General features: G+C 31.2%; 3 protein-coding genes across 7 annotated transcripts; all 3 read left to right on the plus strand.

The window, feature by feature from the left end:
- Positions 1 to 4,047, plus strand: LOC111708168 (1-acyl-sn-glycerol-3-phosphate acyltransferase alpha). Its single transcript, XM_023481464.1, has 6 exons — positions 1 to 159; positions 388 to 513; positions 2,161 to 2,238; positions 2,501 to 2,550; positions 2,638 to 2,724; positions 3,153 to 4,047. The coding sequence occupies exons 1-6, from the start codon at positions 73 to 75 to the stop codon at positions 3,523 to 3,525; spliced, it is 801 nt and encodes a 266-aa protein (XP_023337232.1). The 5' UTR covers positions 1 to 72; the 3' UTR covers positions 3,526 to 4,047.
- LOC111708166 (1-acyl-sn-glycerol-3-phosphate acyltransferase alpha) lies at positions 4,048 to 10,994 on the plus strand. Of its 5 annotated transcripts, XR_002766599.1 has the most exons (9): positions 4,048 to 4,144; positions 4,324 to 4,389; positions 7,849 to 8,026; positions 8,319 to 8,444; positions 8,682 to 8,759; positions 9,345 to 9,394; positions 9,696 to 9,782; positions 10,127 to 10,608; positions 10,914 to 10,994. XR_002766599.1 is itself a non-coding variant. In XM_023481460.1 (8 exons), exons 3-8 carry the CDS (start codon positions 7,940 to 7,942, stop codon positions 10,497 to 10,499), a joined length of 801 nt encoding a protein of 266 aa, XP_023337228.1. In that variant the 5' UTR covers positions 4,048 to 4,144; positions 4,324 to 4,389; positions 7,849 to 7,939; the 3' UTR covers positions 10,500 to 10,994. The 5 variants fall into 5 exon arrangements, 4 of the variants coding, with proteins under 4 accessions (XP_023337228.1, XP_023337230.1, XP_023337229.1 ...); XM_023481460.1 differs by having other exon boundaries at positions 10,127 to 10,994; XM_023481461.1 differs by having other exon boundaries at positions 4,054 to 4,144; positions 4,335 to 4,389; positions 10,127 to 10,994.
- On the plus strand, positions 10,954 to 25,825 carry LOC111708170 (transmembrane protein 120 homolog). The gene is made up of 15 exons (XM_023481467.1): positions 10,954 to 11,038; positions 11,476 to 11,538; positions 13,305 to 13,400; positions 14,007 to 14,057; positions 14,441 to 14,505; positions 14,983 to 15,092; positions 15,377 to 15,531; positions 17,752 to 17,856; positions 18,157 to 18,244; positions 19,633 to 19,736; positions 20,577 to 20,616; positions 21,156 to 21,208; positions 21,427 to 21,504; positions 22,614 to 22,712; positions 25,591 to 25,825. Exons 1-15 carry the CDS (start codon positions 11,003 to 11,005, stop codon positions 25,771 to 25,773), a joined length of 1,326 nt encoding a protein of 441 aa, XP_023337235.1. The 5' UTR covers positions 10,954 to 11,002; the 3' UTR covers positions 25,774 to 25,825.
- The last annotated feature ends 217 nt before the right edge of the window (positions 25,826 to 26,042 follow it).

A 26,042-nucleotide genomic window follows, 5' to 3' on the forward strand; every position in this document is an offset into this window, starting at 1 on the left:
AAGTTTATTTCAGATCTTATCATGTTATAGATGCCAGCCCTCTTCTTATAGACACCATTCGTATATATAATAATGGAGGTTTTCTGGATCCTCTTTCTTTTCTTTCTTATCTTTCTTATTCTCTTCTTTTCATCTTCCTCGTTTAACTATATGATGAAGGCAGATTACATCACATTTTAAAATAGCTTTTTTCTTAAAATTTTCAAGGTTTAAAATATGGATGTTACTGATCAATTAAGGTTTTGAGAAAAATGATCAAGACCATGAAGGTTTTAAAGTAAATTCACAAAAAGAAAACCCCCACTCAAGGCTGCTGAACTTGCTCAATAGCCTTTATAAATGCCAATTATTGTCATTTAATATTGTGATGTAATCAAATCTATTTAGTTTGCATATTTAACTACAGTGTACATGAGCATGGCCTTTATTATTATTCTCATCAGCTTGCCGCGTCCAAAACACCCAACAAATGGTCTGATAGCTGCGCATATTTTCTCTGTTTTTCACAAGACGGTAGGTCCTTTTTAATTAATAGGGTTCCATGGCGCTTCGCGACTATCTTTGAACTTGTAACTTTTATAATTGATACTCTTTTATCATTTTCTTCGTGGGATTTTTAAAAATAAAGATTTCTTTTGGATCATGTGAGGTCCCACAATAAATTTGAGCCAGATCGGTTGAGCCTTTTTGACGTTTATCGGTTACAAACAAAATCTACCAAGTCTAACTTATTCAAAAATAATTTTCTCTTGATTTGCTTTTATTTTGCTAAGAAAAACTTTGACTCCGACAAACAAAGGCGTAACTAGCACTTTTAGAAAGTTTTTTCAAAATGAAAGTGCTTTTTAAAGGATTTGATGTAGAAAAAAAGTAAATTTTCAGTTTTTGCATGCAGATTTGGCTTGTTCAACTAAAATCGTTTTTTTTCTTGTGTTTTTTAAAACTTTATCCTTTCAACAACTGTAAAATTAACGTTTTGAGTCAATCAATTCTTTTAATGCGTGCGCGGAGCGCCAAAGAACATGGTTTAATTACAGATATAATAACAAGAAATGATCATTTATACAATCTGAAAAAAAACATAAAAATACATATATAATTTTAATCATCTACATCGAAAAAGGACTGATAATGTTACGTTTTCTCCTGAAGTTATTGAATTTATGAATGATCATTCTAACCAACATTCATAATCTTATTTCATTTTCGATTTTATAGAAGTTCTTTCAAAGAAAAAACAGGTTACAGAATGTTTTTGCCACAAACTCAAATATTCTAATTCCAAAATATTCTAATTCCAAAATCTTTGCACCGAGTTGTGTAAACCTTTGATATCTCAACACAAATAGAATACAGCTCGGGCTCGGAACTTTTTACATTAAATGTGAAATGTTGAGAATTCAGAAAGATAAAAATATATTTTTTAAACTAACCATGGCAAATACAATTTCTGCAATAACTCTGTTGGTTTTATTATTCCTGACTCCTGTGATACTGATATTCGCCGATTCCTGTGATTATGCAGGGGGGAGGGCGCGCCCGGCCGCCCTCCCCCCACTAGTTGCGTTTCTGCCGACAAAGGCATTAATGGATAAAATAAACGGAAATTACACGCAAATATCTATATATATGTTATTGTTAAATGATCATGTATTTCATTTTCCAAGCATAATTCCTTCTATTTGTTTCCCCGTCACAATTGTTTTTAATTGATAACCGTGACGTTTTATCATATTTTTTCATCATTCTTGTTTTTCCTTGTTTATATATTTTTTATAAATTCAAATTATGTTAACATGAATAAAAACCACGACTTTACAGCAGGTTCACCTCTAATATATCTAAGGAAGGGTCATTTCAAGTGATCCACCGTTTGTAGAGTGCCATGTCATATGCACAATGGTATCCTGCAAATCTTTGCCTGATTAAGCATGACTGAGACATTGCCAGTTGATTATTTTCATCTGTGGCATCGCTAAAAAAGTTACTTGCGAATTTTCTACAGAAACAATTGAGAAAATTGTGAGAATTATACAACACAGACAATTTTCCAAAATTGATCAGCTAAAGGAGCTAAAATTTTTACAAACCTATTGTACACAAAGTCACAAAACACATATATTGACTTACTTGAAAAGATTTAAATAAAAATATATTTAGCTCGGAGTTGAGTGGATTCTTGAAGGTGAAGAGAACTTGAAACCTGAAGGAGGAGCAGTCATTGTTCTCAATCATCAGGAACTAGTTCATTCACTACCCACACCATTGCCACAAACTCATGTTTAAGCCCATATATCTTGCAGATCTTTAACCTTTAATATTTCAACATAAAATTTCGATCTGCTCTATTAGAATTCCTTTTCTAAAATATCAAAGACCTATGACATTAAGTTGCAAAGATATAGGAATTAGATAAACAGATTTTGTGGCGAGGTCTAAATAAATATTTCATAAATAAAAAAAAACTCTCATTACTGACTGAACATGTACCCTGCACTAGTCTGGTATTGATGTTATGCCTGTCATGGAAATCTGGAAAAAGTTGGGAAAGTACGTTTATCATTTTATTTTAAAATAAAGAAACTTTATGTTTTAATTATTCATAAAAAGTATCATAATAATATATTTTTTCCGTAGGTTGTCTCTGGTTGCTAAAAAATCTTTACTTTATGCTGGACCGTTTGGAATTGCCTGCTGGTTTCTTGGAATCTTCTTCATTGAGAGGTAAATTGAAAGAGAAAATGTAATCTTACCCAAACAACCAAAGTACGTGGTTCGAACGTCAATATAACGCAACTGAGTTGCGGCTTGTCCATTGTTAACTTTTTGAGTGTAAAATGGTAAGTGGTGGTACATTTTTTTACTTGGGGTTACGCACATTCTTTTCAACCAAATTCCCTTTCTTGAAATATTTAAAGAACTATTTAAAATACAAGTAATGTCACTACCATGTATTGAAAATTTTAATTTTAATTCAATAAATAAAGCAGAAAACTGTCTTCATTCAAAGTCAATCTTTTAAGTAAACAGCAATAGTGTTTACTTAAATTTCTTTTCTTGTTACAAACCTTTTCATATGTCAAATTTAAAGACAATCTCCATTTTCATGTCCATAAGATTGATTAATAAATAATTATTTCTAAATACTTCAGGAAGAGTAAAACAAGTCATGCAGACGTGAATAATGCTGGTCAATTGGCGAAGAAAACAAAAACAAAACTTCTTGTATTCCCAGAAGGAACTAGAAATGGGGATAAAAACCTCTCAATGCGTCCCTTCAAGAAAGGGGCTTTTCATGTTGCCTTGGATGCTGAAATGCCAATTATCCCTGTAGTAGTTTCGGAGTATAATTTCTTGGACTGGAAAAAGATGTTTTTTCGTCCAGGCCGAGCAATTATTCGAGTTTTACCACCAATCCAAACATCAGATTACACCAAGGCTAATATTGAGGAGTTGATCGAGAAAACTCGAACACAAATGCTTGAAACTTTGGTTGAAATCTCTGAAACAGAAAAGTCCAAATAATATTATCAAACTTTGTATATAAAGAAATCTTTTCAACCACTGCTGATTATATTTTTGGTTGAATTTATTGTTTTATTCCAGTCTATGATTTCAGTAATTGTTTTTATCTAGTGAAATTTTAGTTTAATTTTAGTTGCACTGTTGTACATAAAAAAAATGGAAAAATTTACAGTTCAGGTTTCCATCTCACAAACTTTTTTCTTCAAAATAGAGCTATAATGATCAAAATGTCATACTCTTTCAAAATGCATTATTATACTGTAGAACTTTGGGAAAATTATGATTAAATGTCCAGCAGGTTTTTAAACAGGAAATTAAGATTATGGGAGTTGGATGAGGGGGGGGGGCTAGCAATGGACTGCCCCTATCTTGAAAATCAATAAAGGTTATGCCCCCTCAAAAAAATTCCTGCTATATCCACATGTAAAGGATGAATTAAAGTAAAAAAATTTTAATTTCTTTTACCAGATTTGTGGACAGTGCAACATAAGCAACTTGTTTATTATATTTATCATTTTCAGATTAAAGTGAAAAAACAATGGAATTAGATATATTATACAAAAAGGGAGGCCCATTAGTGGTTTTCTGGAGTTGGAACCTTTTTATCTTTGCAGCAAAGGTAAACTTGCAAAAAATACTAATTTCAATAAAATTTGTTATTAAAAAAATTGGATAATGTAAATTATGTTTTAATTTTCTATATAACTGTTAAACATGAACAAATTCTCTCTTTTTTGAGTTTTCATTTGTATTTTAAATTTTCTGTTATCTATACGTGTATTCAATTTTTTTTTCAAGTTGTAATGCAGTTTGGTTGCATCTGAAAGAAGAACATGATAGAAAGAATTAAAGGAACAAGAAGAGGTAAATAAAAAAAAAGTTTAAAAACTGAGTTATGGCCTGAATGGCCATGTCAGTAATTTAAATCTTGATCAAAAAAATTACGCAAAATTTTGTAAAAATGTAATAATAAAATAACTTAGGTCAACTGAGAAATGAAGATTTAAAATAAGATTTCTGATTTTTCGTTATATGATTTTAAATCATGGTTGCAGATGGATCAATTTTATCCTTTTTAGGCTTTTTAAGCTAAAAGGGACTGTAAGTGTAATTTAAATGCAGTACCCTCAAATGCTTTTCTAAGTATATGTTAATTAGATATCAATGTTTATATAATTTGGAAAACTGATTATTTTCAATTGTCTACCAAAGTCTCTTGAGTATGTGCACATCTACTGCAGAAAAATTATAGTTACGTTTTCAAAATTAAACTCTTTTGAACTACAATATCTTTCACATTATTGATGGGCCAAAGCACTGCCCGCTTTTATGTATGCTTCTATCTACCGATCTATACTATTCTGGGCTAGTGTACATGTAACTTTGTCGGTGGGCTACGCAGCTGTTATATCTCAGTGGACCCTAGATATTTTAAGGAAATTTCTAAAATCTCTGCATAGCAAATTTTAGGTTTTACTATAAAATTTTTTATTCTGGCTATTGTTCATTCTATAAAAATAATTTGTACTTTAAAAAAAGTTTGAAGTGAAGTTCAGGGTCCAAATTAGAGAAGAACTTTTGTAGATAGTGGGCCCTGGAGTAAGCAGAAATGAGATACTGTAGCTAAATCTTTTGAACATAGCATTTTCTTCAAAGAGTTGGTAGCATCATAGGTGTCTTGATTTCAGAATTCCAAAATGTGGTCTGCCGTTTTTGTACCTTAAAAATTGACCAAGATATTGAGAAATTTGTTTAAAATTCAAAATATTAAATATCAGCAAATTGTTTAAATCTTTAGTATCTCCAACAATTTTTATAATACAAAGAAGGAGGCTAAATCTTATCAAGTTTTAAAGACTTACAATGTTTTTCTATACTCCTTTGACATCTATTAACTTTACGAAAACCATTGTAAGTTCCAGGGTCCAATATCTAACGTACTGCATAACACCCCAGCGAAAAAATTGCATCAAATTCCTTGACTATGATACAGAGCGTCCCATATCATATTAGATTATCTCCAATCTTTAACGCCAAAATACGCACATAATACTCAAAAAATCTAGCATTTTCTGCAAAAAATTTTTTTATTAGCCTTATGATTCAAAATGATTCATTCTTCTTAAATTTTCTGATTTGTCCCTCAAATTGTAATTTAGACCCAATTGACACGGTCTAATTTGATGTGGGACACCCTGTATATCCATCTATTATATATCCATGGGGCAAAAGGTTTCAATTGTATTGAGCATCCTCCAGGGTCTTTGAAGGGTCACTGGAAATTACGATTACAGTCCTTTTAATTCATTGGAAGCAATTTTCATTGTCTATAATTTGAAGTATTCGAATTTACGCAGGAAGTATTTGCAAATGTGTGTAAATAATAAAAAACGGTTATAAATTTAGTTTCTCCTAAGCGCAAAGTTAAGAGATACATATACCTTTAAGGGGGGTAGTGCTATCCTGTTTGAGTTTTTGATCTTTAATGAACTGTTGGTCGTTTCACTTTAAATCTTAGAATTTGAAAAAGTTGCTGCAGATACGTTTAGTTGAAATGAGAAAATATACTGTGTTAATTTGAACTGCGGATCATGAAGTCAAGTCGCGGTTCTTAGTTCATGTGAACAATTTCAAACGTTCCATCAAACGGCAGTATAGTTCGAACAGGAATTCACCTTGTCAAGTTCTCAAATTATTAAAATATTGTCATGACTCATGTTGGTAGTGTTACATCAGATCCCCTACTGAACTTCTGACCTACTAACTTTCCGACCTATTTAATATCGGACCTACACCAGCTGTTTATTTTTGTATTATTTGAGGGCTAGGTTAAGACAATTTCTGGGCCGAGTGCTGCGGCAAGGACATGACATAGGGGGGTCGAGCGCCGCGGCTAGGACAGGCTGGGGGCTGGGTGCTGTGGCAACAGCCAACAAGCATCTAGCATGTGAAACCATGTGCTAGTAGGTCGGATGTGTAATATATCGGATTTGGCGTAGGTCAGAAGTGTAGTATAGCGGATTTGCGTAGGTCGAAAGATACACCATCTGTTTTCTGTGAATACTTTCTCAAAAGGTCGTCTGCTTCTTACTTGACATCAGCTGTTATTATTTATTTGTTGCGGCATTATTTAAACTTTGCGCTAATTGTATTTTCAGTTTTTCAAATAACCGTCTGTCTGTTATCTTAATTTAGATTCTAGTCAATCAACTATCCAGTAAGACTTTGTACGTACACATCAGAAATTTGAATGCAAAAACATACTTTGTTCTGAAAAGAACTGTCAGCTTTAACTAATTTGTGAGCCAATTAATCAATGGATATATTGCCTTTTTCACATTGTTTAAAAACATGACGGTAATATAGATTTTAAAGATGAAATTCTAACCTTTTTATTATCAAGTGCTTCGAGTTCTCCTTTTAATCTTTTATCATTTCCCAGTGAAAGATTTGGGGTCCGGATAATTTCCTAGCAAACGATTTTTGGACCCCCCCCCCCTCCGGCTCCCCTTTTTTATTTTGTACATAATTTTTTATCGTTTTTTAGGTAGTTTAAAAAATACATTCATGAATATAGTTGGTCATGTGAACGCAGCGCCCGGCCCCCTAGCCTGTCCTTGTCACGGCGCTCGGCTCCCTAGCCTGTCCTAGCCACAGCGCTCGGCCCAGAAAGTGTCTATCTTAACCTTTAATATATACTAATTTTGTTGACTGTTCTAACAACCTAACCTAACCTAACATAACCTAGCCCATATCCTAGCCTAACCAAACCGTGAAATAATATTTTTTTTGAAAATAGTTAAAATTTAGGTCATGCACAGAATTGATGGGAGGGGTGGGGGCAATAATTTATTAGTGCAATCCTGCACCCTAGGCCTCTCCATAAGAATATACAATAAAGTATATATGCAACTCATGGTCCAAGTTGTGAAATTGGCCGCAACGGTCGACCCCCTAGCCTTTCCTAGTTGCAGCGCTCGGGCCCTAGCATGTCTTAGTGCGTGGTTCAGTACTTGTCTTAACCTATTTCAATCCTGAAATAATTTATGATAATTTTTAATTTCACATTGAATTAAAATTAAAACTTAATTTCCATTTTTTAGGCTGAATGGGGGGGGGTCTAGAAATCTTTCTTTAGGATTATGATTTATTAGTTTTTAAGCCGCTTAAAAGATTATTTTTTTTATCCCTTCAATTTTTAAACTATTACTGAAGGTTATTTTTCGTACATAAAAGATCATCTAGACTTTGATTTATTTTTGTTGATTTTACAATATTTTGATTTGTTTCTAATGCCTTACGTGATTATTTAAAAAATTTCAGAGATCTGATAATGGCTTAGCATACCTTCAATACCTTATGTACTTAACGCTTTAACCTTCATCATCACCTTTACACTAAGACCTTAAACATCATGGAGAATTCATGGATTCTATTTATTTTCTTTATCATCATACTGATTCTTTTTAATACTTCACAGGCCTTCAACTATTTAATAAAGGAAGGTTATATCAAAAAAGTATTTTTTTATTAATTTTGGGGCTTCTTTATTTCTGAAAAAGAAATCTGAAATGTTAATAAACTATAAAATAAACTTTAGCGCTTCCAAATAAGTCTTTTTACTATCTGTAAAAAAAAATCCCGATTTTGTTGCTCATTTTCAGAAAAAAGAATATTACTGTTTGAATAAGGATTTAAATCCTTTTATTACTCTTATAAAGTGAGGGTCATGTAAAATTACATAATAATTTGCCTTTTAAAAAATTCAATTTGATATAATCTTGTGTATTTAGTTTGTGTACTTAACAGTGATATACATGAGCCTGGCTTTCTTTGTAATACTGATAAGCTTACCGAGGCCCCGTCATCATAGGAATGGTTTTATCACGGCAAATATCTTGCATTGGGTTCATAGAACGGTGCGTATATCTGTCCTATTCTCTTATAATATTATTTAAGAATTTAAAAGCATTCTACAAGGAACACTTTTTTCTTAGAAATTTATTTTTCCTCCGAAAGTTCTTATTTTTAAGGTATTATTAGCTGAATTGGGATAATAATGTCCTATTCCCCCCCCCCCATCATCATAAATCAATTCCCCCGGGGGTAATTCTGAAAAATAGACAGCCCTGAAAATATTTATTATTTTTTTCTAGGTTGGAGTAGAGTTGATCCTAGAGGGTGAGGAGCATCTTAAACCTGAAGGAGGAGCCGTTGTTGTTCTTAATCATCAGGAATAGGATTATTCACATTTGAAATGTCTTAAAGGGACTGTTAACGTAATTTCTTGTGAGAATATATTTAAATACTAGCTGAAGAGCCCGGTGTTGCCCGTGGAAGAAGGAATCTGAAAAAATTGAAAATAAAACAACAAAAAAAAAGTTGAAAATTTTTTTTGAATTTTTTTAGCCTAAAATACCCCCGGCCACCCATGAGTGTCCACAAAAAAATTCATCCCTATCGGTCTACCTGTTTGGCCGGCTATACGCAACATACAAATGAATGTCTTGTTTTATTATATAGATAAACAGTCTTGATAGAAAAGTTCATGAATAATGATAAAAACAGATTTGGTTTAAACATGAACAACTTGTGAATAAGTAATAATGATTTCATCAGGATAACTTCTTTTTTAAGCCCCCCCCCCNATATAAGTTTAATATTTTAAGAGGGAGAGGCTCTATACCTAAGATAAAAATATACGACTTTTTTTCTCAAAATAGTGCTGGCATGGAACATGGGCGGACTAAAAGGGTTGTAATTAAATTACCCCCCTCTCGCCCTCTGCCTTGCTATTTGTGAATAGTTTGTTGATGTAGTCTGTTATTGACCTAATGCCTATTATGGAACTTTGGAGAAGAATTGGCAAGTAAGTTGATATGAAAACATTGTTTACCAAGGGACTTGGTGTTCACATGAAAACATTGTTTACCAAGGGATTAGTGTTCACATGAAAACATTGTTTTACCAAGGGACTTTGTGTTCACATGAAAACATTGTTACCAAGGGACTTGTTCACCTAGAAAATTATACTGTATTTTTGTGTATACTGAGTTTATAATTAAACTGTAAATTGAATTCTATTTCTTGTTTATGAGTTAAAAGTAAGAAAATATCTTTTGTGAATATAAAAACTCATGTTTATTTTATTGAAGCTTATTTATTTTTAGAATGGCTCCGATCGCTAAAAAATCTGTGTTATACGCTGGTCCAGTTGGTATAGCAAGCTGGTTTGTCGGAGTAGTATTTATCGACAGGTAGAACTTTTTATTACAAAGGTAGGGAACATTTTTTTTAAGTGTCAATCATACTCCAAATTATTTTAGATAGGGATTTGAAGCAATTGAAAAGATTAAAAAGTCAAGACAAGGTTTAAATTTTTTGTTGTGTCTATTTTTGTTTTAAAAAAAATCCATTTATTTGTCTTGTAAACCTTAATAATAAGTGTTTACATATGTATGTAACAAAATTGTTATAAATTGCAACTAAACAGTTAGATTTATCGTATTTACACAGTAGGGTCGTTTTTTAATAAGTAACTGAACGATATTTGATTTCTTCCGAGTTGTATATTTCAACCAACTAATTTTATTTATTTCAGGAATAGTAAAACAAGTCATGCAGACGTGAATAATGCTGGTCAATTGGCGAAGAAAAATAAAACAAAACTGCTTGTATTTCCAGAGGGAACTAGAAATGGGGATAAAAACCTCTCAATGCGTCCCTTTAAGAAAGGGGCTTTTCATGTTGCCTTGGACGGTGAAATGCCAATTATTCCTGTAGTAGTTTCGGAGTATAATTTCTTGGACTGGAAAAAGATGATGTTTCGTCCAGGCCGAGCAATTATTCGAGTTTTACCGCCGATTGACACTTCCGCGTACTCAAAGACGAATATAGAAGATTTGGTTGAGAAGACTCGATCACAAATGCTAGAAACTCTTGCTGAGATATCCGAACCTGTCAAATCGCGCTAAATTGCGACCTGATAAAATTCCATCCAGATCAAAATTTTTAGTTTTGAATCAATCATCTTTAGATTTTATTTTATAAGGAGAGTATTTCTCGTTATTAGCTTAATTTAAAGTGACTGTTCACGTTATTTCCTGTGATCCTCCTCTATAAAAGCCAGATTCACAACAGTATCCTTAAAACCTTGAATGGTCTTACAAAATATTTTTGTTTTCTATCTTGAAATTAAGATTCTTTTATTTTCAATTCGCTTTATAGTGACAGATTAGGAGAAGCCGCAATTGAAAATTATCAATTTTTAGAGAGAAAAGGGATATTTATCTCCTTTATGCTAAGAGTGTAAGGGGTACCATCGTCAATCGGCCATGTTACTCTTGAAATGGAGATTACTTTGAATTAACGTCTATGTTTCCTTTAAGTATTAGTTTAATTGAATGCTTGATGATATTACTTGGTGACGATTATTTATTAAAAATTCTACTTTTCTAATGAATTTCAGATAGAAGTGATGAGTATGCATGACAAGCTTGAAGCGTGTCTTAAGGAATCTTAACTTTAATAATAGTCAATTCTTTTTTAGAAATTTTTTTTCCATATATTTATGATGTCCTATGGGTCATTCACCCCTGTGCTCCACAGGGGTGAAAATATTTATTTTTTGGCACGGTTTGCCCTCCCCCTCTTTAAAAATCTTTTTTTCCCATCCGATATGTTAGGTACGTTTGTTAAGGGTTTTTTTAGGGTTTTTATTAGATTAATTGGAGGAAATTTTTTTTGTTAAATGTCCGGGGATACACGACTACGAGAAATTTACCCAGAAACAATTGGAAAGTAATTTCAAGTCAGGGAACAAAGGTGAAATTGACCAAGGAAATAGACCTAACGCGTAATTAACAGATTTAAGATTCAACAGTTTTGACCTTTATATTTTATAAGATTTCTTATCTTATTATTTCATATTTAAAGTTTTGATATGATCAGGATTGGTCGGATCTATCTGACGACTATCATGAATTGGAAAGGAAACATAAAGAATACAGAGAGGTAATTAGAGTCCCACCCCCGCATCAAAACTTTTTCATCGAACTCTAAATAAACAAACATTTAGCAGATTTTTCTGTTTAATTTCCACGCATTTTCAAAAATCTTGGAAAAGTAGCCCATTTTTTTCCCAGGCAACATTTTTTCCCATGGTCATGTGAATTGGCGCAAACAAAATTTGGCCCAATCGGTTTAGTTGTTTTGATGATTATTGGATAAAACAAAGCGACAAGTCAAATTTATATTTAGTTGACCCTCCCCACAAAATAACGCCTGGGTAAATTGTTATTGTTTAAAAGAAATTAGTTGTACGCAAATTTATTTCCTGAACAATTCTATACTATTCATTCAACAGTGTCGTCAATTAGAACTTTAATCTCAAAATTAAAATTTAAAAAAAAATTATTATTGTTTCGGCTTTTCTTTACAGAAGATCCTCCCTCTTATTCGTTTTTTTTTCAATTTTAGCTGTATTTAATCTGTTAATTAATTTTAAATTACCAAGAAGTTACTCTCATTTTTTTAATAAAACAATATTTCAGCCAGCCAACATTTTTTCTTTCTACTTATTTGAAAAATATCATTTAGTTTTCCCAATACATAATTGAATCCCCCCCCTCAAAAAAAATATTTGGTTTCTCCAAAAGCTCAACTTCTGCGATGAAATTAAAAACATACTACAAATTAAATTCGTCTAAAATTTTCAAGAGAAAATTATTTTTTCTTAATTTGATATTGATTAATTAATAATAATATCATGTTGGTCTGAAAAATAATAGTTTTTACCTCTGAATGGAACTGTAAGCGTAATTATGTGCAAAGATGACGATGCCCGAATGAAAATGGTTCCCTTAAAAGCTTTATATAATTAAGTATTACATTGATATTCATGTTCATGATTTAAACAGAATTAGACACTTTAAAATTGACAAGTTCTTGCACATTATTGATCAGATCAAGGTTTCAAGGGTATCGTTGTTAGCTGTATTGTTTGCATAGCCATCTTTGAAGCCGGAGGGTCACTTATAATTACGCATACTGTCTCTATATGGTGACAGAATGAATGTTAAATATGTTGAACTGTGAAAGTTACATGTTTAAATAAACCTTTGTTAAAATATAATACGGCTTATCTCGACCGAACTTTATTAAATATTTTAAAATATAATTCAAATATTTCCCAGAAATTTTCTCTTTATAGTTCATTTAATTAATTTTTTTCAGAGGAAGCGTAATGTTTTTACACAGTCGTCGTCGTATTTATCAATACAATACTTAACATTTTTATTTCGACTAATGATAAATATTTTTAAAATACTACATACATACAAACAATACTTTAATCAGTACTTATCTAGCCATAAAGGCTTTTTTAAATGATAGGCCCTACACATAAAAATGACTAAAAATTTTAAATAAAGATAATGAAGATAGGAGGAGAGGGAAAAAGGAAAAAAGTATGGCGAACTATTGATTTTAGTGAGTAAATTGCATGTCACATGTCACACTAAAGACGACTTTTGATTAAAATTTTAATTTCTACAAAGCTTTCAAACAGCATCGATACACATAAACATGGAAACAAAGAGAAGCATTCAATTAACAGATTTTCTTTCTTTACTTGTAATCTTGTGATGTTGGAAATCAAAACTGAAATAGAACAGTCGTCTTCAGTGTATTGAAATAAACGCCGACTACTGTAACAAAAATAATTTATTTCCTACAAAAAAATTGAATGCCTCTTATTATCACTTGACGTTTGACCGTAGGTATTGGAAAAATGTCATTCCCTACAGAAGAAATGTCAGAGTGGTGTCACCCATCAAAAATACAGATTAAATGTCATCAAAAAATTAATGAAAGAGGTAAATGAAATTAAATTAAGTTGATTTTGTGAATTAACTTTTTGATTTTTTTATACTTCCGCCATCTTTGAAACGTAAATCAACTTAACTCTAGATATGCTGCATTTGTTTGTACGAAAGTGTACTCCAATTACTGGGAGTAATGTAAACAAAAATCAGTCTGAGCAGTACTAGTTTGCTAATTTCAAATATGTCCATTTCTCTCAAAAACAAAGATATGCTGCCGCTGGTTCTTACTGCATCTTCCATGCTAAACTTTTTATCCAAAAAAAAACAAGTGAACAAGACATATATACATTTAAGATTTAAAATTTGGTGTTAATGATGATCCAAATCTCATTGAGTAAATAAAGTAGGTGTTAGTTCTATAATCCACATTTTTTTGAAGATAAATTTTGGTCTGTGTTAATAAACCCTCTTCAGCTCTTAAGATTTGTTTTTAGTAGTTTCATCTTGAGGTGGAAATGTGGTTAGTGGGACGTCCATAAAACTTTGATTTGATTTGATTTGATTTGATTTGATTTGATTTGATTTGATTTGATTTGATTTGATTTGATTTGATTTGATTTGATTTATCTTCAAATAAATTTATTATACAATATTTAGATAGATCCTAGTTGTAATGAGGAGAAGGGAGAACTAGATGATCTGGAGAAGGTTTGTATTTAGAAATAATTTTGATACTTTTAAAGAGATATTAAGATTTAAGAGTGCTAATAAGGATTTCATGGGTAGAAATCTTAATGAATTTAATAAAAAATCAAACTGTGAATTTACGTTGAGATTTCAAAGAAAAGCTTACTATGATTATAATTGAAGCATTATCATTATTTGCAGAATGGTAGTTTTATTTATCTCCAAAGGGTGAAATATATAAATTCTAAAAAAGGTATGCCAAGTGTCATGAAAATATCAATGTATGGCTGAATGAAAAAAAGATCAAAACCGCGATATAAAAAAACTCTTAAATATTACAGCATTAATGAAGATTTTACTGAAAAAAGTTATATTTAAATATTTGACAATATTTTGTTTCCTAGGATATATTTCGTAGAGAGTGTCAACTAAGTCAGATGAATGAAAATCTTCCAAGGAAGTCGGGAAGGTGAGAAAACAATTATGTTACAGCAATAAAAACCAATTCATAATATTCTTTTTAATAAAGATTTTTGCTCATATAATATATATATGTTAGCCATAGCTGGCCAAACAGCTGAACAGAATTGGCTGAATTTTTTTAGGAATCCTATGAATACCCTTGGGGTAACAAAGGCTAAATAAATTCAATTTTTTAAATCAAAATTTTTTCTTTCTTTTATGATTCGAAATATTATTTATTTTCTAAGCAAGAATGTTCAAGTCATTTTTGCAGAGCTACTGCAAATGTAAATAATTAGATTAAAGAAACAATCACATGGGTATATAATTCTAAACTTAATCAGATAAAGCTTTTATGGGTACCATTGTAAATCGGGCATTTTTATTTTTGCATGGCAGGTTTCTCGACATTACGCTTTCAGTCCCTACTAAAGAACGACGACGACATTCATTCCACTTTTTACTGGATAATGGTGTATTTTAGGTATCTACAAGTTATTATGGGTAACGTGGACGTATCAATACTAGACAAGAATGAAAAGTATCAGTACAAGGAACAATATGAATCATTTAAACTCATTGTTAATTTGATCGGTAAGTAGTTAACTAAAGGGCTAGTAGATCGCCATCATAAACCATTGATACTATAACTATTGGATCTAGTAGAATATAAAGGTTGAAAAATTAGAAAATAAATATTAAGAGTGTAATTAGTTCCCTTGTTTGCCCTGTCTTTGATCTGTACCATAAACTATAAAACAACAAACTACAGGTTTTCTAGTGGGCCAATCAGTAAATCTTAAAGAAATGTTCATCTCCTGGATGCGGATCCAGGATTCGGATCAAAATCAAATGTATCCTAAGCACTGCTTATTTAGGTGGTATTCTGGCGACAACCAACTTTTTCTTGAATATCCGGGCTCTTGATATTCTCTTCATGTTCCTGATTGTCTGGTACTACTGTACTCTAACTATCAGGGAGTCAATACTCATCGTTAATGGTTCAAGAATAAAGGTTCGTTTTTTTACAGTTTAAAGGGACTGTGAGCTTTATGATCAAGACCCGGAATTAATTGACAGATTATCAGGCGATTTTAAATATATATCTCTGGCAATTTTAAATGCTCTATAAAGGCAGACAACGTTTTTGAAATGGCAGAATTAGGGCTAATATGTAATTGTCTTTTCATCAATCATATTTGTAAAACTGGATTGTTTAAAGCTGTCTGATTAATTTTAAATTACCAAGAAGTTACTCTCATTTTTTTAATAAAACAATATTTCAGCCAGCCAACATTTTTTCTTTCTACTTATTTGAAAAATATCATTTAGTTTTCCCAATACATAATTGAATCCCCCCCCTCAAAAAAAAATATTTGGTTTCTCCAAAAGCTCAACTTCTGCGATGAAATTAAAAACATACTACAAATTAAATTCGTCTAAAATTTTCAAGAGAAAATTATTTTTTCTTAATTTGATATTGATTAATTAATAATAATATCATGTTGGTCTGAAAAATAATAGTTTTTACCTCTGAATGGAACTGTAAGCGTAATTATGTGCAAAGATGACGATGCCCGAATGAAAATGGTTCCCTTAAAAGCTTTGCATAATTAAGTATTACATTGATATTCATGTTCATGATTTAAACAGAATTAGACACTTTAAAATTGACAAGTTCTTGCACATTATTGATCAGATCAAGGTTTCAAGGGTATCGTTGTTAGCTGTATTGTTTGCATAGCCATCTTTGAAGCCGGAGGGTCACTTATAATTACGCATACTGTCTCTATATGGTGACAGAATGAATGTTAAATATGTTGAACTGTGAAAGTTACATGTTTAAATAAACCTTTGTTAAAATATAATACGGCTTATCTCGACCGAACTTTATTAAATATTTTAAAATATAATTCAAATATTTCCCAGAAATTTTCTCTTTATAGTTCATTTAATTAATTTTTTTCAGAGGAAGCGTAATGTTTTTACACAGTCGTCGTCGTATTTATCAATACAATACTTAACATTTTTATTTCGACTAATGATAAATATTTTTAAAATACTACATACATACAAACAATACTTTAATCAGTACTTATCTAGCCATAAAGGCTTTTTTAAATGATAGGCCCTACACATAAAAATGACTAAAAATTTTAAATAAAGATAATGAAGATAGGAGGAGAGGGAAAAAGGAAAAAAGTATGGCGAACTATTGATTTTAGTGAGTAAATTGCATGTCACATGTCACACTAAAGACGACTTTTGATTAAAATTTTAATTTCTACAAAGCTTTCAAACAGCATCGATACACATAAACATGGAAACAAAGAGAAGCATTCAATTAACAGATTTTCTTTCTTTACTTGTAATCTTGTGATGTTGGAAATCAAAACTGAAATAGAACAGTCGTCTTCAGTGTATTGAAATAAACGCCGACTACTGTAACAAAAATAATTTATTTCCTACAAAAAAATTGAATGCCTCTTATTATCACTTGACGTTTGACCGTAGGTATTGGAAAAATGTCATTCCCTACAGAAGAAATGTCAGAGTGGTGTCACCCATCAAAAATACAGATTAAATGTCATCAAAAAATTAATGAAAGAGGTAAATGAAATTAAATTAAGTTGATTTTGTGAATTAACTTTTTGATTTTTTTATACTTCCGCCATCTTTGAAACGTAAATCAACTTAACTCTAGATATGCTGCATTTGTTTGTACGAAAGTGTACTCCAATTACTGGGAGTAATGTAAACAAAAATCAGTCTGAGCAGTACTAGTTTGCTAATTTCAAATATGTCCATTTCTCTCAAAAACAAAGATATGCTGCCGCTGGTTCTTACTGCATCTTCCATGCTAAACTTTTTATCCAAAAAAAAACAAGTGAACAAGACATATATACATTTAAGATTTAAAATTTGGTGTTAATGATGATCCAAATCTCATTGAGTAAATAAAGTAGGTGTTAGTTCTATAATCCACATTTTTTTGAAGATAAATTTTGGTCTGTGTTAATAAACCCTCTTCAGCTCTTAAGATTTGTTTTTAGTAGTTTCATCTTGAGGTGGAAATGTGGTTAGTGGGACGTCCATAAAACTTTGATTTGATTTGATTTGATTTGATTTGATTTGATTTGATTTGATTTGATTTGATTTGATTTGATTTGATTTGATTTGATTAAGGAAGGGGGATCAACCACCTATTTACCCCCTTATTCGACCCTGCTTGCATCACATCACTTCATCTTAATCTCAGGCTATACATACTGTTTTTTTTTCTAGAGAGTTTCGAGATCAACACATGCTTTTCAATGTATATGTTGCATTCCTTCAGTACCTGCAGTACGTTTATCAGGTACTAGACTTTTAGAGCGCTTCGTGTCCATCCTCTATTTCAACTTCTGTGAGCATCTTCTCTTACAATATAAAACAAGAAAAATAAAATTTTTCGGATTCAATAATATTATTTTGTGGATTTTCTAAATTTTTAAATATTTTGGAGACAAATTTTTATAATTCCATTAGTTTTTAATTAGATTTTGAAAAATCTGTTTTTGGAGGATGAAATAATTTGATTGATCGATTATTAAAAAATTAATTAATTTTTTGAAATAAAGAAAAATGTTATTAACTTCTAATATTTTATTTTTTTCAGAAAGGTTGTCTCTACAGGCTCAGATCTTTAGGGGAGAGAAAGGAAATGGATATTACTATTGATGGATTCCATTCATGGATGTGGAAAGGTAAATAAAAGAAAAACATGAATAAAGCAAGGCACACTTAAAGAAAGAAAATGGATTCCATTCATTAATTTAAAAAGGTAGTTAAACAGAAATGAAATAGATTCCATTCATATACATATATAGGTGAAGATAAGATAGGAAATGGATTACATTTATGAATATATTAAGGTATATAAAAAAAGGAAATGGATTCCATTCATGAAGATATAAAGTTAGAGATAAGAAAGGAAATGAATTTAATTCATGAACATATAAAGGTAGAGATAAGAAAGGAAATGGGTTTCATTTTTGAACGTATAAGGTAAAGGTTAGATAGGAAATGGATTCAATTGATGAACATATAAAGTTAGAGATATGAAAGAAAATGGATTTCTTTCTTGAACGTACAAAGTCAGAGATAAGAAAGGAAATGGATTCAATTCATGAACATATAAAGTGAGAGATAAAGAAAGTAAAAAGATTTCATTCAGGAACATATAAAAGATAAAGAAAGGAAATAATTCCATTCTTAAACATATAAGTTAGAGAAAAGAATAGAAATGGATCCTATTCATGAACATAAAAAGTTAGAGATAAGAAAGGAAATGGATTCAATTCATGAACATAAAAAGTTTGAGATAAGAATAGAAATGGATTCCATGCATGAACATGTAAAAGTGAAGATAAGATAGGAAATAGATTCCATTTATGAACATATAAATTATAAATAAGATAGGAAATGGATTTCATTCATGAACAAATAAAGGTGACGATTAGTTAGGAAATAGATTCAATTCATGAACATGTAAAAGTGAAGATAAGATATGAAATGGATTCCATTAATGAATATGTTAAGCTATATAAAAGAAAAGAAATGGATTCCATTCATGCACATATAAAGTTTGAGATAATAAAGGAAGTGGAATTCATTCATGAACATGTAAAGCTAGAGACGAGAAAGGAAATTTATGAACATATAAAGTTGGAGATAAGAAAGGAAATGGATTTCGTTCTTGAGCGTATAAATGTAGAGATTAGAAAGGAAATAAATTCAATTTATGAACATAAAAAGTTGGAGATAAGAAAGGAAATGGAATTCGTTCATGAACATATAAAGGTAGAGATAAGAAAGGAAATAAATTCCATTTATGAACATATTATTATTATTATTATTATTATGATTTTTATTATTATAATTATGTTAGAGATATGAAAGTAAATGGATTTCATTCTTGACATATAAAGATAGAGAAAAAAAAATTCGATGGCAGGATAAGAAACACAAAGATAAAGAATTGAAACAAAACAATTAAAAAAAGGGAAAAAAGGATGTGAACTAACCAAGGATTTCTAATCACTCCTAGAATTTATTATTTTGTATTTTTGATATATTCTTCTTTTGTTTGAAGGACTTGGATTTCTGATCCCGTTTCTTTATATTGGATACATGACCCAGCTGTACAACTCTTATACACTATATCAGCTCTCTCATCATCAAGAGGCTTGTTGGCAGGTTGGTTACTTCCTCCCCTCCTGCTTCCTCTCCACCCCCTTCCATTCCTCCCTCCTTCCCCTTGCACTTTTCTTTTCCTTAATTAGGTGACTTGTCTGTATTTGTTGGAAAATTAAAGATTTATAAAATTCTAAACTTCTATTCTATAATGAAAATTAATTAAAATGTAAAAACTGTGCAATTTAAATTGTTTTTAATTAAATATTTAGTCAAATATATATCTATCTATCTATCTACAATTAGCTCAAATTTCTTTAAATTTAGTCTAACTTACCTCCCAAGGACATTTCTAATATTGAAATAATCAAAGCATTTGTGAAAATTTCCTTTGCGTTTTGAATAATCAAGCTATAAAGCCTTTTATTTTTGAAATATGAATTTACGAATATATATTAATACACCATGGTCAGCATATATATTAGTACGAAATCGTTGCTAGACATATAAAGAGTAGTCAAAAAGAGTTGTCAGGTAATAAAATTGTATTATATAACTATGCTGACCTCTGAAGCGGAAAAAAATTCTTCATTTTGAAAAGAGCATTGTACTCTCAGGAGTCAGGAGCATCTTACAGTGGTTGTAGTGGTTCATTTTCAATTTAGTTTCAAATTTTTTTTTAAAATCCGGTTCAGAAAGTTTTATTTAAGATTTATTTGATTTGATTTGATTTGATTTGAGGGATGAGATAGGATTCGAAAATTAAGGATATTATTTGTATTATAAAATGGGTAAAAAAATCCTTTAATGATAATGTAGTCGAAGTGCAGTCAGTGAATGATTATTTTGAGTTTAAATTTTATTATAATTGAAAAGAGTTAAATAAGTTTATTTTATTCTTAGGTTCCCGTACTCTCTGCTCTATTTTTTCTACTAGGAGCAGGTTGGATAACATTAATATCGACAAACTCAGAATTATGTATATTATGTGCATTTTTTGGTTTTGAAGGAATCTGAGCAAAAGTTTAAAGGGATAAATTGTGGACTGTTATTTTTATATTTTATTATTATTGTCATTTTTGTATTTCCTGCACCCAAATTATAAAAAAATGTTTTTGTTATTTTTATATTTGATGTTGTTATTGTGGTTGTAGTTATTGTTATTGTTTTAGTTATTTCTGTTGGGTTGTAGTTATTGTTGTTGTGGTTTTAGTTTTTGTTGTTGTGATTTTAGTTATTGTTGTAGTTGATATAATGGATGTTGTTGTGGTTGTAGAATTCGTTTGTGGTTTTTAATAAAATGGATGTTATTGTCGTGTAGTTTTTGTTGTTAGTGGTTAATAAAATGGATGTTGTTGTCGTGTAGTTTTTGTTGTTAGTGGTTAATAAAATGGATGTTGTTGTGTAGTTATTGTTGTTAGTGGTTAATAAAGTGGATGTAGTTATTGTATTTGTCGTTGTTGTTATCTATATTGTGTTAAGGGAATATCATCACCACATCAATGACTCTGCCAGCCAAGTTCTCAGATTCCAAGGCAAGTTTTTATACATTTTAAAAAATTTTATTTTTATTAAAGAAGAGATCTTTTGTTTTCTCTGCTTTTCGTAACCTGATTGATAAATTGATTGATTTTAGATTCTACATTGAGGAAGTTCGTAAATCATAAATCAAAATACTATATTTTTTATGCCTATTTTTATACAAATTATTTTGATTAATAATCTTTTCCTGATATAATTGCTTTTGTTTTAGGAAAAGCTGAAGTACAAGTTTGTTCGGCTGGATAAATACTTTTGGAATCATAGGAAGCGTAGAGTAACTGTCTCACAGGTAGTGTTGTTAATCGGTTTTAAATACGGAAATACGTTAAAAAATGATGGTTTTTGACTATGGGTCATAACGAACCAACATTTTGAACTTTTAAAAAAACAAAAATCAAAACATCGCAACGTTAGTTTTTTTAAACTTCCGGTTTTTAGAGAAAAAAATTCTAATGTTATTTTAAATTTATTTTCAGGACGATAAGTTTATGAATATTGTCTCAAATGTTTGTTTTTATCGAGAGAAATAACCTAAATGTTTTCTGACCTAAGGTTTTTCTGATCTGATCAGACCAAAACATGTATTTTTTTTAAAAAAGGTTGTTAACGATTAATGACGAAGGGTTGTCGTTCAATTAAAAACGACCTAACTCTGTTAACGAAACGACGAACTAAAACTAAAAAACGACTTCTTCGTTTTTTAATAAAAGAAAACGATATTTTTTAAAAAATAACGTCTTTAAAACGACTGTTTCTTTGTCGTTTTTAAGACGAAACGACCGTTTTTCAAGAAAGTAAAAAGGTTTTCACTGTGGCATGGTTGAAGGCAATGCTCAGGATTTTGGATTTTGCAACATTTCGGATTCCTGGATCCGAATCCGCAAAAATATCAACCAAAACCTGCAAAAAAAAACTCATTGTCCTGAAATCACGAATCTGTCAGCTATTAAAAGATTTTTAAAAACTTCATAATCTCTGTATGGTTTATCACGTTTCAACATAATATAAGCGGAAAAAAAGAAAAAATTAACATGCTACATTTGTTCAAAAATTAGTAAATCTTAAAGAAATGTTCATGACCTGGATCCGGATAAAATTTTTTTTTAAATCTGATTCTTATTTCAGTGTCTATGACAAGCTTAGTTTTAAAACATATTTAACAGAATTTTTAAATAAGTCCGTAGTATTGGTGGAGCAAAGAATTAATTATTAAAGCTTAAGGCAGATTCTTATATTAAGGATTTGACCTTTTTTTTTTAACTGCAGAGGAAGAAAAAAATTGAAGGATTGTCTTGGTTAAATTTTTAAATTCCACGAGCAACCCCCCAGTTACTTTATGCAAATACTATTATCTTCATAATATCACAATTTAAAACTATTTATTTAAACATATTTTAGGCAAACCCTAAGTTTTCTCAAAGTGTGGATAGGATACTAAGAAGAGATAAATCAGAATCATTTCATCTCAATCCTATCAATGGTATCCCAGAATCACAGGTCAGACTTAATAAATGTTTTAAAGAGACGGTAACTGTAATTTCTTGTGTCCGATTCACAACTGGGCCTTTTAAACTTCTATTTTAGTAACATATAGGATCATTTTTCTATTGTTTTTCCTCTTTGTCTCTAAAGCATTAATGCATAAGCTTTGTTTATAGAGAACTCACCATTGAAAATAGTAAATGTTTACTAAGTCTAAAAAGGATATCTTCTTTATCCGGCGTCAAACAAATGTTAAAATGTTAAATTGAAATTATGATAACGTTACTTTTTCTTTGAATCATGTTGTTGATATTTTGACGAACACAAAGTAAAAAAAAATGAAAAGGTATGATATATAATATGATTTTCTAAAATATTTAACTAAATCTAATGAGAAAAACTCTAAAATTTCATTCACCTGTAATTGTGAATGGTTCATAAGTATTTTTATAGATTTAAGATGATAGTTTTAATTTATTTGATACTTGTTTGGGAACAAAGCTTTGCCAGGCATCTAAACTTTTGCTAGAGTCGACCTTTTCCACATAGAATTGTTTTGAGTTTTGAACGGATCCCCAAAAACTTTGATTTGATTTGATTTGTTACTAAAGCAAAAATTTTATACATTGATTTTTAATTCGCACTATTAGATCGGAAATGTTAACAAAGTAAAATTAACGTAATCGGTTCAAAATTGAGGCTCCGTCATCAACCACATTTTGTGCATTTTCTAAAATGTTAAAATGGTGGCTTCTATTCCTATTCTGACATTACAGAAATGGCCTAAAAAAATGTTTTATTGTCAAGTTACGAGAGAAATTTGTAAGTTATCGGCCAAAAAATCCATTTAAAAAAACCGTTTCTGTTGCAATTTTCTCCTAAAATGATGCAATTTATTAAAAAATAGTTTTGCATAAAAAGATGCCCTTTAATGTCTCTATAACAATGCAAAAAACTCCAATATCTTTAAAGAACATATGGAGTTATTAACCGTTCAGTGAATTATTCAAGACTTTATTACTTTAATGGGCCAAACAGCAATGTCACTCAAAAACCGAGATTTTACGCGTTGCTAATATTGTTAACTAAAATGTCCAAAGCTCAGTCGTCTTAAAAGATATTCAACATTTGTAATTTACTGTGCAATCTTCACGTCATTGGTATCTTTTTATGAAAACAAGTTTATTAAAAGGTTGCATCATTTGGCAAAGCAAGGGGAGTTGAGGAGAAAATTGCACCAGAAACGGGTTTTAAATGGATATTTTTGGCCAATACCTTACAAATTTCCCTTGTAACGTGTCAAAAAAAGATATTTTCTAGGTCATTTCTGAATCTTATTGAGCCGAGAATGGTTGAAAAAAGGTTAAAAACGGCCAAAAACGGCAGGAAAACAGTAAAATGGCTGGGCCATTTAGGAAAATTATTTCAAAATCGGAAAATTTCGTGTTTGAGCTAGTTTTACCCTAATGCTTCCTAAAAAATGTGTCGCACATCTGGGAAATTTTTTAGGGGCACAGGGGGGGGGGAGTGGCGACAAAACGTTTTACTTTCCGGGAAATTTAATCCGTGTATAAACATAACTTAGCATTGTCGTAGGAGGCTGATTTTTTTTACATGCGAACTTAATGTTATGTATATTACATGAAATTTTTGGTTTTTAAAGGATCTGAGCAAAAGTGTGTGTGCGCGCGCTTGTTTTTAAAAAATACGACTTTTTTGACAGTAAATCAATCTTAACTTCATTAATTACACTTTAACATTTATCCTGACACTCTTGAAACAAATATGCGCTAAAAAATTCACCTCCAAAGGCATAAATGTCCGCGCGCGCGCGCAATAAGAGAAAATATCTTTGAATACTTATCTGCTCAGTTTGACCGTAATTGGAATAAAAGTAGCATGAGATACATCAAATTATAACAAAATTGGGACAAGGAATTCATTTCCAAGGTCAAAATAGACATTGGAGCATTCTGACCGGCACGCTAGTAGCCAACCATTACACTATGATTTTACATGTTGTATGTCGATTAAAGGTAATAGAGCATGAGGAATTCATTTCTGAGGTAAAAAAATGTTTGGAACATTCTGACCGGCGCGCTAGTTGCCGGCAATTACATTATGTGTCATCTTTGCACAGATTTTACATGTTGTATGTCGATTTATAGGTAACTGGGCACGAGGAATTCATTTCTTAGGTCAAAATAAATATTGGAGCATTCTAACCAGCGTGCTAGTAGCCGGCAGTTACATAATGGGTCATCTTCCCACATATTTTACATAGTGTTTGTCGATTTATAAATAATTGGGCAAGAGGATTCCATTTCTTCGGTAAAAACTTTCGTAAGACCACTCTGATCGGCGCGTTAGCAGCCAGCAGTCACCTTCTGGGCCATACTGCCATATGTTTTACTTGCAGTATGTCGATTCTAGGGTACTAGACACAAGGATTCTAGGTAAAAAATAAGTTTAAGGACTCTGATCGGTACGCTTCTGGCCAGAGTGTAATTATGGTGTCAACCTGTAATAGTTTTTCATAGTTTGTTCAGGTTTATATCAGGGTTTAGGTATTAGACGAGAGGAATCCATCTACGTGGAGTAAATCACAAGCAGAGCATTCTGGCCTACCATGTGGTTTATCCTACCAAATTCCATGACATACTACGAAACATCTTGATAGTTTGACCGCTCTCGCTTTTGCTCAAATCCGTTAAATACCAAAATATACATGTAAAATACATAATTTTAAGTTCGTATGCAAAAAACCAGCCTCCTACGACAATGCCAAGTTATGTTTATACACTGTTTAAATTTCCCTGAGAGTAATACGTTTCGTGCCCCCCCCCCCCCCACCCGGAAGAAATATTATGTTAAAATAAATTTGTATGGTTAGGAGGGAGAAGAGACTGCTTCCCAGACCTCTGACGAGCTAGACCTGGAGGTACAGGAGGTTATGGACACCATCAAGGACGGTATCCTTGAGGATGAAGATGATAACGAGGTTACTCCGGCTCATCAGGAGCAACCAATCAATCAATCAACTGATAAACCTCATCCTGACAAGAAATATGATTAAGGAAATTAAAGACATAGTTTGAATTTCCCAGGTCCAATAATGGCTGACAATGGTACCCTTTAAAGGGAGTGACCGGCTAGACATGGTAGTTAAGCTGAAAGTGCAGTTGTGTAAAGAAATTCTCTACAATACTGCGCTCTCACCTCAACTATGTCTAGCCGGTCACTCCCTTTAAACCTTTTGAGCATCGATGACACAGAATTCCTTATTATTAAAGCTGAATATTTGATTCTCAAGATGACTCTAGTGTACACTCAAGTTTAGAAACA

The sequence above is a fragment of the Eurytemora carolleeae genome, unplaced genomic scaffold (assembly GCF_000591075.1).
Source record: "Eurytemora carolleeae unplaced genomic scaffold, Eaff_2.0 scaffold861, whole genome shotgun sequence".
NCBI lineage: Eukaryota > Metazoa > Arthropoda > Copepoda > Calanoida > Temoridae > Eurytemora > Eurytemora carolleeae.